The following is a 13,201-nucleotide window of genomic DNA, read 5'->3' as shown; positions in this document are numbered from 1 at the left end:
GATTCATCTTAACTCATAACTATTTCCTCTGTAACGGTACCTTCTACCAACAGATGAAAGGTACCGCGATGGGGACCCCGTGTGCACCGACTTTTGCGAATTTGTTTTTAGGGTGGTGGGAAGACACTCTTGTCTTCACGGACAGCATGTCACCATTCACCAATCACATTTTATTTTGGGGTCGATTCATTGACGATGTTTTGTTGTTTTGGGAGGGGACAGAAGAGGAGTTTGTCACTTTTGTTGATAGGTTAAACAAGAACCAAATAGGTATGCATTTTACCTTCGAAATTCATCCCAACCAGATATGCTTTCTTGACCTTTTGATCCAGAAAAATGTGGATGGGCAAATCCTAACACAGATATATCGAAAACCTACTTCAACTAACAGCCTTCTCCACTGGACCAGCTGGCATCCAGTGGCCTTGAAAAAAGGAATACCAGTGGGGCAGTACTTGAGAGCCAGACGGAACTGCACCACGGAAGAGGCTTTCAAGAAAGAGGCTGATGAGCTCTTCAAACGTTTTAGGAGCAGGGGTTACCCAAGCAAATGCCTCAAAAAGGCATTCAATCGTGCAAAGGGCATGGATAGGGATGAATTAATATCGGGAAACTACAAGGCCAATCAGGATAAAGAGGGAAGAGATAAAAGGATTAGATGCATAGGGACCTATGATTGTGGCAATCAAAAGGTGATGAAGATCTTAAAGAAACATTGGAAGGTACTTACCAGCGATGACCAACTAAGAGCTGTTCTGCCACCTTATCCCAGTGTCACATATAGGAGAGGCCCAAACATCAGGGACAAGCTTGTCCATAGTTTCCTTCCTGAAAGACAAATAACAAATGCGAGTTGGTTAAAATCCAGCATTATTGGTTCATTTCCCTGTGGAGGATGCACCTTTTGTAAATACCTACCCAAAGTGAAAAAATTCAAAAATCCTATAGATGGACGTGACTATGTGATCAGAGAGTTCTTCAACTGCCGGAGCAGTGGTATTATTTATATCGCCTCATGTAATTGTCCCAAATTATATGTGGGTAAGACCACACAGGAATTGAGGCGTAGAATATCTGGTCACATCAGTGCCATAAACACGGGAAAAGACACGTCATTATATAGGCATATAACTTATGCCCATGGTGGAAACCTGGAGGTCCTCAAATTTTGGGGACTTGAGAAGAAAACTTTGGGACCGAGGAGAGGCAATCTAGATACAAAACTCCTACAGGAAGAGGCTAGATGGATACACAGATTGCAGACCCTGAGTCCAGGTGGCCTAAATGAGGGTTTCTCTTATACGGCCTTCATTTAAATCCAACACAGCGCAAAAGTGACAAGTAAAAGAAATATAAAAGTGAAAGAAATTATATACTAATAATACCAAATCAGAAGAAATGTTCCATATAGACCTTAGTTCAATTACAGAAATTACCGCCATATAATCATAGGATAGTCAAATTAAATCCCCCTCTCCCCCTCCTCCAGTATATATCCAGTTTTTATCTCCACCTATATATATATACATCATGGAGAAGAAACCGACTATAAGTGTTACCTTTAGGAAAAATATTAAGTGCAGTGGATGGACTATATTAGGACATTTTAGTCAAACAATAAGCCACCTGATTGAGTCGCAACTTCCCTGCGGCACATACCGTTTTATGGTATAAAGTATGGTGGATATGTCATCTATCGGCAATCTTGATACAAGGATATAACTTTTACCATGAATAGTGTAAAGTATGGTGGATGTACTAAATACTGTTGATCATATAATCAATTTTATAGCCTCATGTTAGTCATCCTGGATTACAAACGCTATTTTATGTTCATGTAAGTAGTATATGATCATACATAGTGAGGATGGACTATAACAGCTGGGAGACTTTTAATGGAGGCTATGAATGGGTTAAAATAGATCGAGGAGGCAGGGGGAGTACTTACAAACAAAAAGGGGGGTGGAGGCAAGTGACGAATACATCCATCTCAGTGAGATCGTAGGCGTTTCCCCATTCATACCTGATGCCGTAGTTACCAGGAAGTGGAGATGACGAGGAGTTAGGGGGAGACGCATAGGATATTGCGTCAGTGGATTGACTTGACCGGAAAAGGGAGGAGCCGACGGAGGAGGCGTCTGGGATTGGTCGCCGGGGATGGCTCTGATAGATGGGCGGGATCTGTTTAAGTTTATAAGAAGGTCTTTTGAAGCGCGCGCGCTCATATACCCCGCATCCCCTGACGAAGCCACAGCTGGTGGCGAAACATGTCGGGAGGGGTGGTATAGGGCGACGTTTTAATACAGTGAACAGTGTCAGGGAAACTGCCACTAATATGCTGCAGTTAGCAGCTGAATAGATAAGGAGAGAGTGTGAGGCTATAGGGATGTAGATTGCAGCGGCCATCCAATGAGTCAGTAATAGAGGACGCAGTGCAGTGTCAGCAGAGTTTAGTGAGGAGGGCAGATAGTGGTAAGGAAAACTGTTGATTTACTGAGAGCTCCGCGGTGCATACAAACAGCTACAAATACGAGATTAGCAACATTGTTAGCTGGTTGGTAACCTTGTATATAGGGACCACTTAGTAAAGAAAGTGAGGCAGGAGTTATATTCACATCAGCGTTCCGCAGTACCCACTGCCAAGGAATCTGCTTACAAACTGCCAGCGTCAATATCATCCCACATCAATTGGTGGGATGAGGTGTACCCTATTAAGGGTTCCTATTAAACTATTGTGCATGCAATCACATCCTGAGAACTGCCAAGTAAACCACTCCGACAAAATCCCATATAACACTGTGACACTGAAAATTTTAAACATTCATTTCTCTCTTTTTTTGTAGTGTGTATTGTCAAATAATAATAAAGTATAATTTTTTTAAAAATTTGTTAGGGACCCCTATAGGGATTCAAGGTCTATTGTAGACCATTGTTGCATATATATAAATATCCCGAGGGTCCTTAAAAGGGACTTTGATTATAAATATTTTAGATACACAGACGTGTCAATGAAGCCAAGCCAGGAGGGGAGAAACTGACAGGGAGCTACACCCTGACTCTTCTCCCCATTCTCCACTCTCCATGTTTTCCCTGAAATGCCCCAGCATTTGTAACCAGAGAGCCCGTTGGATGCTGCCCATAGTTCAGGCAGAATAAGGTCCTGAGAGGTTCCCTTTAATTCAACCAGTAGGAAAATATGTGCATGCAGTAGGTCATATTTTGTAGATATTCATGAACTAATTTGGCACATTTCTGTTATGTGTCTTATCTCAAAGAAATGCATGATGGTGGTCCTTTCTGAAATGGAGAAACAAAGAAAATTAAGTGAAGATAATCTGCAAATGTTGAAATCTCATTTAGAGGAAATCGGACGATCAGACCTCTCTCACAAAATAAAGACATTTGAAGAGCAGTGTATGTATAATTTATGTGCATGCAGTATCCTATGCAATGTTACTGAAAATCATGATTAAAGAGAACCTGTTATCTTGAATATGCAGATTAGACCGCATTAAAGGGATTCTGTCACCTCGTTTTAGGTTATAGAGCTGCGGACATGTGCGGCTAGATCGCTGCTAGCATGTCTGCAATATACCTGTCCTATAGGGCTGTGTGTTTTTATTTAGTTTATGATTTTAGAGATATGTAAATGAGCTTTGTAAGGTGCCCAAGGGGCTGTACTAACCTTCTTGGTGCCCAGCCTCGCCCCCCTGTGAAGGAGCCCAGCACCGCCTGCGTCCTCCGAATCTCCTCCTTTCTTCACAGTTAGAATACCGTAATCTCGCGATGTGCGAGCTCACGTATGCGCAGTTGGTTCCCTGAGGCAGATGCCAGCACAGGAAGGAAAAACTATACCAGCACTGCGCATGTGCGAGCTCGTGCATCTCGAGATTACAGCAATCTAACTGTGAAGAAAGGAGGAGATTCGGAGGACGCAGGCGGTGCTGGGCTCCTTCACAGGGGGCATGGCTGGGCACCAGGAAGGTTATAGTGCAGCCCCTTGGGCACCTTACAAGGCTCATTTACATATCTATAAAATCATTTTTTAAACTAAATAAAAGGACACAGCCCTATAGGACAGATATATTGCGGACATGCTAGCGGCGATCTAGCCGTGCATGTCCGCATCTCTATAAGCTAAAAAGAGGTGACAGAATCCCTTTAAAGGGGTTATCCAGGATTTAAATATTGATGACCTATCCTCAGGATAAGTCATTAATATGAGAACGGCGGGGGTCCGACACCCGGCACCCCTGTCGATCAGATCTTTGAGGAGGCCTTGTAGCTTACCAAGCACAGCTCTGTCCATTTGGTAGCAGATGTGATTGGCATTGCTGCTCAGTCCCATTTACTTGAACTTGGCTGAGCCGCGCCTAGGACAAGTGACCAATGAACGGGATGTCACTAGGCCTAGGAAGAGGCATAATCACTGCTCTATTTCACTGTTCCCATGCTAGTTCCCTTATGACATTATATGTTCTCCTAACCTGTACCGATCCTCTCCTTATATCCCAAAAACTTGTATACATATGGTAGGAAAGTCAGTCAGTTTGTATCAGAGTGCCCCAGACCAGCATCTAATGTACTCTTCCTGAGTCTTCTTATTGTCTGTAAAGTGCTGTAGAATGTGCTACAGCTGTACAAACAGGGGCTGCTATTATTATTACTACTATCAATCTTATTATGACTGACATTATATGTCTTATATGAGTGTTTTTTTACATAATACAGGTCATCAGAGTGTGCTTCACACTGAATTAGAGAAAATGGCTATTCAAGGTATGTACAGTATATACAGTACGATCTCAAAAGGGATGGCCCAACTCAAGCCATCCTAGTGATGGGCCATGGGTATTTTGTCTAACCTTTCTAACCCCCAACATTCAGCTATGGTCAGGGAAGCTGTGTGCGTCAGCTCATTTCTCTGCATGGGAAGCGTAGAATTGCTTGCTGCCTGCGCATATACATAGTAGTGCTTGGTTCATCTTTCTAGCAGCCGTTTGCTCTGGTTCGTAAGACACAACCTTACTAAATCATTATGTCCAAATAGATTGCTACCACAATTAAAGTGAAGCTGAAATAAAAGTGTATTAATGATAGAATGTTCTGGGGGCTACTTACCACCCAATGGGAAAGGAATTAGGACTAGTTCTAGAAAAATTTATTTTTCTGGAGTGGTGGGGAAAAGGGCCATATTTAATTCACATCTCGAAACCAGTTGACAAAAATTGGGATTGTGCTTTCTTTGCCCCTGCTCATAGGGGGCAACCTCCCCCTTTATGACATCTACACGCCCAAACAGTGTATTCACAAAGTAGTATTACATTATCATTTTGTCAAGTTATCTAATGAGGTATTTTTTCTTGTAGAAGCATCAGGCGGTGATGTAAATGTAAACAGCGTTCAGCACGATAATGAGAATGATCCATCACTAACAGATAACGTAAGAAATATTATTTTCTGTAATATCCTTCTCATAATAACCCCCGCTCTAATATCCAGAGCAGAAATTGAAGTCAATGGGTCCACAAAAAATTTGGATGCAACATGGGCGTTATCCGTATTCTTCAGATCCACAATTTGCAGACTGTAAAACCTATACAGTTGTGGGCAGTTGTGGGCATGAGGCCCTATTACAATTTATTTTCTGTATATTGGACAGAGCGCAGAATGGTACCATTAAAAAAATAAGCCTTAATACGGCAACATCTACAGATAAAAAAAAAGGAGGGCGTGGAAGAAAAAACTAGTAAAATTGCCATGTCATAAAGGCCAAAACTGTGTAATAATGAGGGAATGGAGCGCCGCGCACTGTAATCAAATTTCACAGCAGGCAGTGATCAGGAAGGGGCCCTTTGTCAGCGGGGGTGAAGAGCTGCATTTACATGCAGCATTCACCCCACTGTATGAGGATGACTGATTGTTACAGCCATACAGATTCCTGCGCTTCTGGGCAACAGATTGTGCTTTGTGAACAATGAGTTAATGTGCTACATCAACAATTAATTCACCCGATAAACAAGCGTTTTGCTTGTTCTTCATTTGATCGACAGCACACTTACAACGGCCACTTAACAGGAACGAGCATTAGTCGTAACGCTTGTTCCCGATAATCGGACTGAAAGTTGAGCCTTGTAAATCCACTTTTTCTCTTGATTATTGAATGACCTGGGCAGTTTCATATGCTCTGGAAATAACTATAACTAATAACAATGAATGTTCCTTCCGAATAATAGTAATCAGGCAGTTAGTTTTAGCCTTCATTAATACGTAAATTGTGGCACACAGATTTTTTTTTTGCGATTTAGGTTATTTATTGATACGATATCATACTAAGTTCATGATCCAGTTACATTCTAAGCCCAATTAGGGCAACCACTCTTGATAATGACGATGTGGTCCAGCCCATCGCTTCCTCACCATAAAAAACAGATAATAGGAACGCTGAGGAAGGTCAACTTGGACCGAAACGTCCGGTCATCGTCATTATCAAGAGTGGTTGCCTAATTGGGCTTAGAATGTAACTGGATCATGAACTTTGCATGATATTGCATCAATAAATGACCAAAATCGCAAAAAGAATTCTGTGTGCCACAATTTACATATTAATGAAGGCCAAAACTAACTGCGGTAGTAAGTGGTTAAAAGATGCCTGATTACTATTATTCGGAAGGAACATTCATTGTTTAGTTATTTCCAGAGCATATGAAACTGCCCAGGTCATTCAATAATCAAGAGAAAAGGTGGATTTACAAGGCTCAACTTTCAGTCCGATTATCGGGAACAAGTGTTACGACTAATGCTCGTTCCTGTTAAGTGGCCGTTGTGAGTGTGCTGTCGATCAAATGAAGAACAAGCAAAACGCTCGTTCATCGGGTGAATTAATTGTTGATGTAGCACATTAACTGATCGTTCACAAAGCACAATCTGCTGTCCAGAAGCGCAGGAATCTGTATGGCTGTAACAATCAGCCACCCTCATACAGTGGGGTGAATGCTGCAGTAAATGCATCTCTTCTCCTCCGCTGACAAAGGGTCCCTTCCTGATCACTGCCTGCTGTGTTGGACAGTATACAGATGTAGCAGGGTTAGCACTCAAGCTCTTAACTCTTATCTTGAGACAAAAGCCATTGAAAAGCAATTGAAGGTGTTTGCTTAACGCATTTAGTGTAGATAACAGTCTCATAAATCATGAGTGTTCACTCTACTACATCCGTAAATGCAGAAAAAATCCCTGACAATTTCAATTTTAGGGTATACAGTATGCACACGGTAGTGTATTTTAGGCAGACTTTTTGCACCGATTTTTGTGTGTTTTTTGCTGTGTTTCTGCGCTGAATCCACACCAAAATCCACTTAATCCACGATTGACGGCCTAAAAACAGGCGAGGTTGATAAATGTGCCCCAATTGTCCTTTGCATCTGCTAGATCATCTCATAGTCAGGACAATTTTATCTGCGCTGGAAGAAAAGAATCAATTCAATACATTAAATGACAGCAACCGGAGCAAATGTGAGCAATTGATAAAAAAAAAGTATATTGCAAAATTGTGCAACCTTATCTCCAATCACCAGTAGCATAACTAGAAATGACTGGGCACCACAGAAATGAACAGCGCCTCCCCCCCACCCAGCAACTTCTTTGCAACCCCTGACTTCCATGCAGCCCCCCTCATGTGGCTAGTCAAGATCACTCTCTCACACAAGGCCCGACAGCCGCTCAGTAAGTTTCCTACAGTGTCACTATATATCATGTCATTGTATAATACTGTTGAGGGGGCCCTGACAATAAAACCTTTTATTCCTTCTCCTGAGTGGGCCCCTTCTCAGTTCGGGCCCCAAAGCAGCCGTTTCCCCTGATTCCTCTATAGCTACACCCTGCCAAACAGAACAAAAGGATGGAAACGCATGTGGAAATCCGTTTTTCCCATCAGGGCACGGCTTAGAGACCCTTATATTGTAGAAATTGCTTAGCAGATCTTATAATAGCAGGATGCACTAGCAATGAGGTACATTCACACGAACGTAAGGTGTCCGTGCCCGTGCTGCGGACCACGTGTGAACTTATTGACTTCAATAGTTCCATAATCCACTATATATAGGAAAAGATAGGACATGTCAATGGGTCCGCATTCATGATATGGGATTCACATAGCCTATATATTGTGGAACCACCTACTGCGGTCCACAATACAGGCACGGACGGCCTACAGTCTTGTGAATGGACCCTTAATCTAATGTGTAGGGGCAGCATCAGGTAAATAATGTAGAATCTGGTTTCTGAGGAAACATTAGTAACATAGGGTTTAGAGGATTTGTTAAATATGATGTTATAGATCCTTACTATTCTAAGGCCCCTTTCACACGGGCGAGTTTTCCGTGCGGGTGCGATGCGTGCGGTGAACGCATTGCACCCGCACTGAATCCTGACCCATTCATTTCTATGGGACTGTGCACACGAGCGGTGATTTTCACGCATCACTTGTGCGTTGCGTGAAAATCGCAGCATGCTCCTCTTTGTGCGTTTTTCACGTAACGCAGGCCCTATAGAAATGAATGGGGTTGCGTGAAAATCGCATGCATCCGCAAGCAAGTGCGGATGCGGTGCGATTTTCACGCATGGGTTCTAGGTGACAGTCTATTCACTGTATTATTTTCCCTTATAACATGGTTATAAGGGAAAATAATAGCATTCTGAATACAGAATGCTTAGTATAATAGTGCTGGAAGGGTTAAAAATAATAAAAAAGTTAACTCACCTTCTCCTCTTGTTAGCGCAGATGCCGGTCTGTTCTTTATCTGTGGGCTAAAGGACCTGTGGTGACGTCAGATCACATGCTCCATCACCATGGTGATGGACCATGTGATTGGAGCATGTGATCTGACATCACCTCAGGTCATTCAGTCCACAGCTAAAGAACAGACCGGAATCTACGCGAACAAGAGGAGAAGGTGAGTTAACTTTTTTATTATTTTTAACCCCTCCAGCACTATTATACTAAGCATTCTGTATTCAGAATGCTATTATTTTCCCTTATAACCATGTTATAAGGGAAAATAATACAATCTTCAGAACATCAATCCCAAGCCCGAACTTCTGTGAAGAAGTTCGGGTCTGGGTACCAAACATCGCGCATTTTCCCGCAACGCACCCGCCTCTTATCCGGGCAAAAAACATGACACCCGTGTGAAAGAGGCCTAACAGTATTTGGAAATCTGTACAGCATAAAAAAAAATATATATTTAATGTTGCAGCAATTTGAAGAATACAAGCTGGACAAAATCCCGCATGGTCTGTGCGTTGTTGTGAATAATTACAACTTCAGTGAAGCCAGGAAAAGTGGAATGAAAATGAAGGACAGGCCTGGGACACACCAGGATGCAGGTAGAATGACACTTTACTCCATGGTTTATGCAAAGAAAGAACACACATGCTTACAAGGCAACGCCTGTTCACATATGCAATCTGACAGCTGAAGGCATCTGTGTTAGTCCCATGTTCATATTTGCCTGCATTGCTGAGAAAAATGAAGTTTTAATATATGCAAATGAGCCTTTAGGCATTGTAGAAAGCAGGGGCGTACATAGAAATCACTGGGTAGCAAGAATCAAAATTGGGCCCCCATTACCCTTTTATAGCCCCTCCCAGTACCCATTCTAGGCCTCTCTCTTTGTTCTATGAACTATTCTTTCTGCTGCGTTTTATAATTTATGCCATCAGGGCCGGATTGGGATTACAAAACAGCCATGGCACAAAAGAGCTATAATAGATGGGTGTATAGTGTATACAGCAGTGTACTGATATGTGAGGTACGAGGTATAATAGATGCAGTGTGTACGGGTATATAGTATAAACAGCAGTGTACTGATATGTGAGGTACGAGGTATAATAGATGCAGTGTGTACAGGTATATAGTATATACAGCAGTGTACTGATATGTGAGGTACGAGGTATAATAGATGCAGTGTGTACGGGTATATAGTATAAACAGCAGTGTACTGATATGTGAGGTACGAGGTATAATAGATGCAATGTGTACAGGTATATAGTATATTCCGTAGTGTACTGATATGTGAGGTACAGGGTATAATATATGCAGTGTGTATAGATATATAGTATATACAGCAGTGTAATATGTGAGGTACAAGGTATATTGGATGCAGTGTGTACAGATATATTGTATATCTGTACACACTGCATCTATTATACCTCATACCTCACATATCAGTACACTGCTGTATATACTATATACCTGTACACATTGCATCTATTATACCTCATACCTCACATATCAATACACTGCTGTATATACTATATACCTGTACACATTGCATCTATTATACCTCATACCTCACATATTAGTACACTGCTGTATATACTATATACCTAAACACACTGCATCTAGTATACCTCATACCTCACATATCAGTACACTGCTGTATATACTATATATCTGTACATATTGCATCTATAATACTGTGTAATATATGCAGTGTATATATGTGTATATATATATATATATATATAGATAGATATATATACAGAGCAGTGTATTAATGTGAGACATACAAGGCATAATACTGTAGATGCAGTGTTTACAGAAATATGTGGTCAGTTATATATTATGGTCACTGTGTGTGTGAGGTACATGAGTTAGTGGTCACTGTAACTGTCTGAAGTATTATACATGAGTGAGCAATAAGTACAAACAGGGCGGAGGGAGGGGGGTAAATGACGAGAAGTGGAGGACCTCCTCTTACCACTGCATTCCAGTCTAGTCTGTATGGATCAAAGCAGAGCTAATTGTGAACTTCTAATACTTGCTGTTAGGGGTTGAAGGACCTGTGATGATGTCATCACAGGTCGTGGCAGATGTACCTTTCAAACCTAGGATCTACACCATTTTTGGTGTAGTTCCTTTGCTAGATCCTGCAGGACCTGTGATGTTGAAGATGTAATCACAGTTCCTGGCAGATGCACTGTTCTAACCTGGGAACTACACTTTAGGGTCCATTCACACGTCCGTTGTTTCTTTCCTGATCTGTTCCGTTTTTCGCGGAACAGATCTGGACCAGTTCTGTATCCATTCATTTTCAATGGGTCCTGAAAAAAATCAGACAGCACAATATCCGATTTTTTTTCAGGACCCATTGAAAATGAATGGGTACAGAACTGGACCAGAACTGGACCAGATCTGTTCTGCGAAAAACTGAACAGATCAGGAAAGAAACAACGGACGTGTGAATGGACCCTTACACTGTGCAGTTCCCTTACAGGACCTGTGATGACATCAACAAAGGTCCTTTAGCTTTAGAAAGATAGACAGGAGCAATTAGGGGGCAGGGCCTCTCCTCCACTTAGGGCCCCTCCTTCTCACGGGCCCCATAGCAACTGCGTGGTCTGCCTATATGGTAGGTATGCCACTGGTAGAAAGGAACAAGGTGTCGTCATTGATGGTCGGTAAGTGTCACCAAGGTTCCTGGCCTCGTTGAGGTAAGAGCTGTTTTTTCTCAAAGTGTCAGTTTTGCAGATTGCAGTCTGACACTTCAGCTGTTTTAGTATGGCTGGTTTGGGATATAAAACACAGGCAGCACTGTCAGGTGGGGTGGATTACTCCTTCTCTGAGAGTGGAGCACTGCCAGTCTCTGTGTTGGGGCCTGGGAGTTTAGGCCGGGATTAAGGCCTGCTCCCTTGTTTGTGTGAAAACACAAGGATTCTGCTTTATACAAGGACTTCTGCGTTACTGACTGGTGTGAACGAACACCAGAATCAAGGTGACTGTTTTTTCTGGAAACAGATTTTTTTTTTAACTTACTTAATGTGTGAATAAACACTGAACAGTTTAAGTTAAATACTTTGTAGTTGCCTCTATACTGCGTCTGCTAACCTGCCTACCAGAGCGAATCCCCACAGCATATATTGCCATTACTCCTAGAGGCTCTACTCTCTCTCTGCCACAGTCGCGCCCTCTCTACTTAGATTGACAGGGCCAGTCAGTGAAAACAGTATCACGCCAGGCCCTGACTTCTCAAGTCAATTAAAGTACAGAGGGCACTACAGTTGCAGACAGAGCTGAGCCTCTAGGAGTAATGTCAACAACCTTGAAGCTCCTAAAGGTTAATTTGTAGAGTTGAGGGTTAATTTGTGAGTTCGGGTATCCGGACCCGAACCCAGACTTTTTCACTGAAGTTCAGGTTCGGTGTTCAGGTGATTTTATTATTTTCTATAACGGAAAATAATAGCGTTCTCAAGATAGAATGCTAAATAAAATGTCTAATGAGGGGGTTAAAAATAATAGAAAAACACTCACCTCATCCACTTGATCGTGCAGGTATCCTCTTCTTTCTTCAGGACCTGCAAAAGGACCTGCGATGACGTCACCTGGTTAGCGCGGTGACCTCATAGCAGGTCCTGCTCACTGAAGATAGAAGGATCTTCTATCTTCATTCAACAGGACCTGCGATTACGTCACTGCGTGTCCTGCTGGCTGAAGATAGAAGGATCTTCATTCAGCAGGACCTTCGATGACGTCACCGCGCTAACCACGTGGTGAGCGCGGTGATGTCATCGCAGGTCCTTCTGCAGGTCCTGAAGAAAGAAGAGGATACCTGCGCAATCAAGTGGATGAGGTGAGTTTTTTTAATTATTTTTAACCCCTCGTTGGCCATTTTATTTAGCATTCTATCTTAAGAATGCTATTATTTTCCGTGATAATAATGTTATAACGGAAAATATTAAAGTGAAGTTGGGGTCCCCATTGACTTTAACCCCCTCCAGAACGCCTAACGCAGGATTGCGGTCCGAAGGAGGTCGATTCATTCCTCTTCAACGCGCCAGGACGTCATCTCGCGAGACGCGAGATTTCCTGTGAACGCGCGCTCACAGGAACGGCAGGTAAACGAGTGCATCTACAGCCTGCCAGCGGCGATCATTCGCTGGCAGGCTGTAGATGCGATTTTTTTTAACCCTTGAAAGGTATATCAGACGCTGTTTTGTTAACAGCGTCTGATATACCTGCTACCTGGTCCTCTGGTGGTCCCTTTTGCTTGGATCGACCACCAGAGGACACAGGTAGCTCTGTAGGTAGCACCAAACACCACTACACTACACCCCCACCCCCTGTCACTAATTAACCCCTTATTAACCCCTGATCACCCCATATAGACTCCCTGATCACCCCCTGTCAGGCTCCATTCAGACG

The 13,201-nt window shown here is 42.6% G+C and overlaps 1 protein-coding gene across 2 annotated transcripts in view; it reads left to right on the top strand.

The window, feature by feature from the left end:
- Positions 1-13,201, top strand: part of LOC122945081 (caspase-8-like) — a 49,712-nt gene that overhangs the window by 19,509 nt on the left and 17,002 nt on the right. For both annotated transcript variants that reach the window (XM_044303936.1, XM_044303935.1), the window contains exons 4-7: positions 3,276-3,414; positions 4,732-4,779; positions 5,370-5,443; positions 9,255-9,384. In XM_044303936.1, the coding sequence (XP_044159871.1) occupies positions 3,276-3,414; positions 4,732-4,779; positions 5,370-5,443; positions 9,255-9,384 (391 nt within the window). The remainder of the gene's footprint in view (positions 1-3,275; positions 3,415-4,731; positions 4,780-5,369; positions 5,444-9,254; positions 9,385-13,201) is intronic.

This window comes from Bufo gargarizans, chromosome 8 (assembly GCF_014858855.1).
Source record: "Bufo gargarizans isolate SCDJY-AF-19 chromosome 8, ASM1485885v1, whole genome shotgun sequence".
Taxonomy (NCBI): Eukaryota; Metazoa; Chordata; class Amphibia; order Anura; family Bufonidae; genus Bufo; species Bufo gargarizans.
Note: the sequence above shows the minus strand (reverse complement) of the source record. Positions and strands in the feature narration are given on the sequence as shown.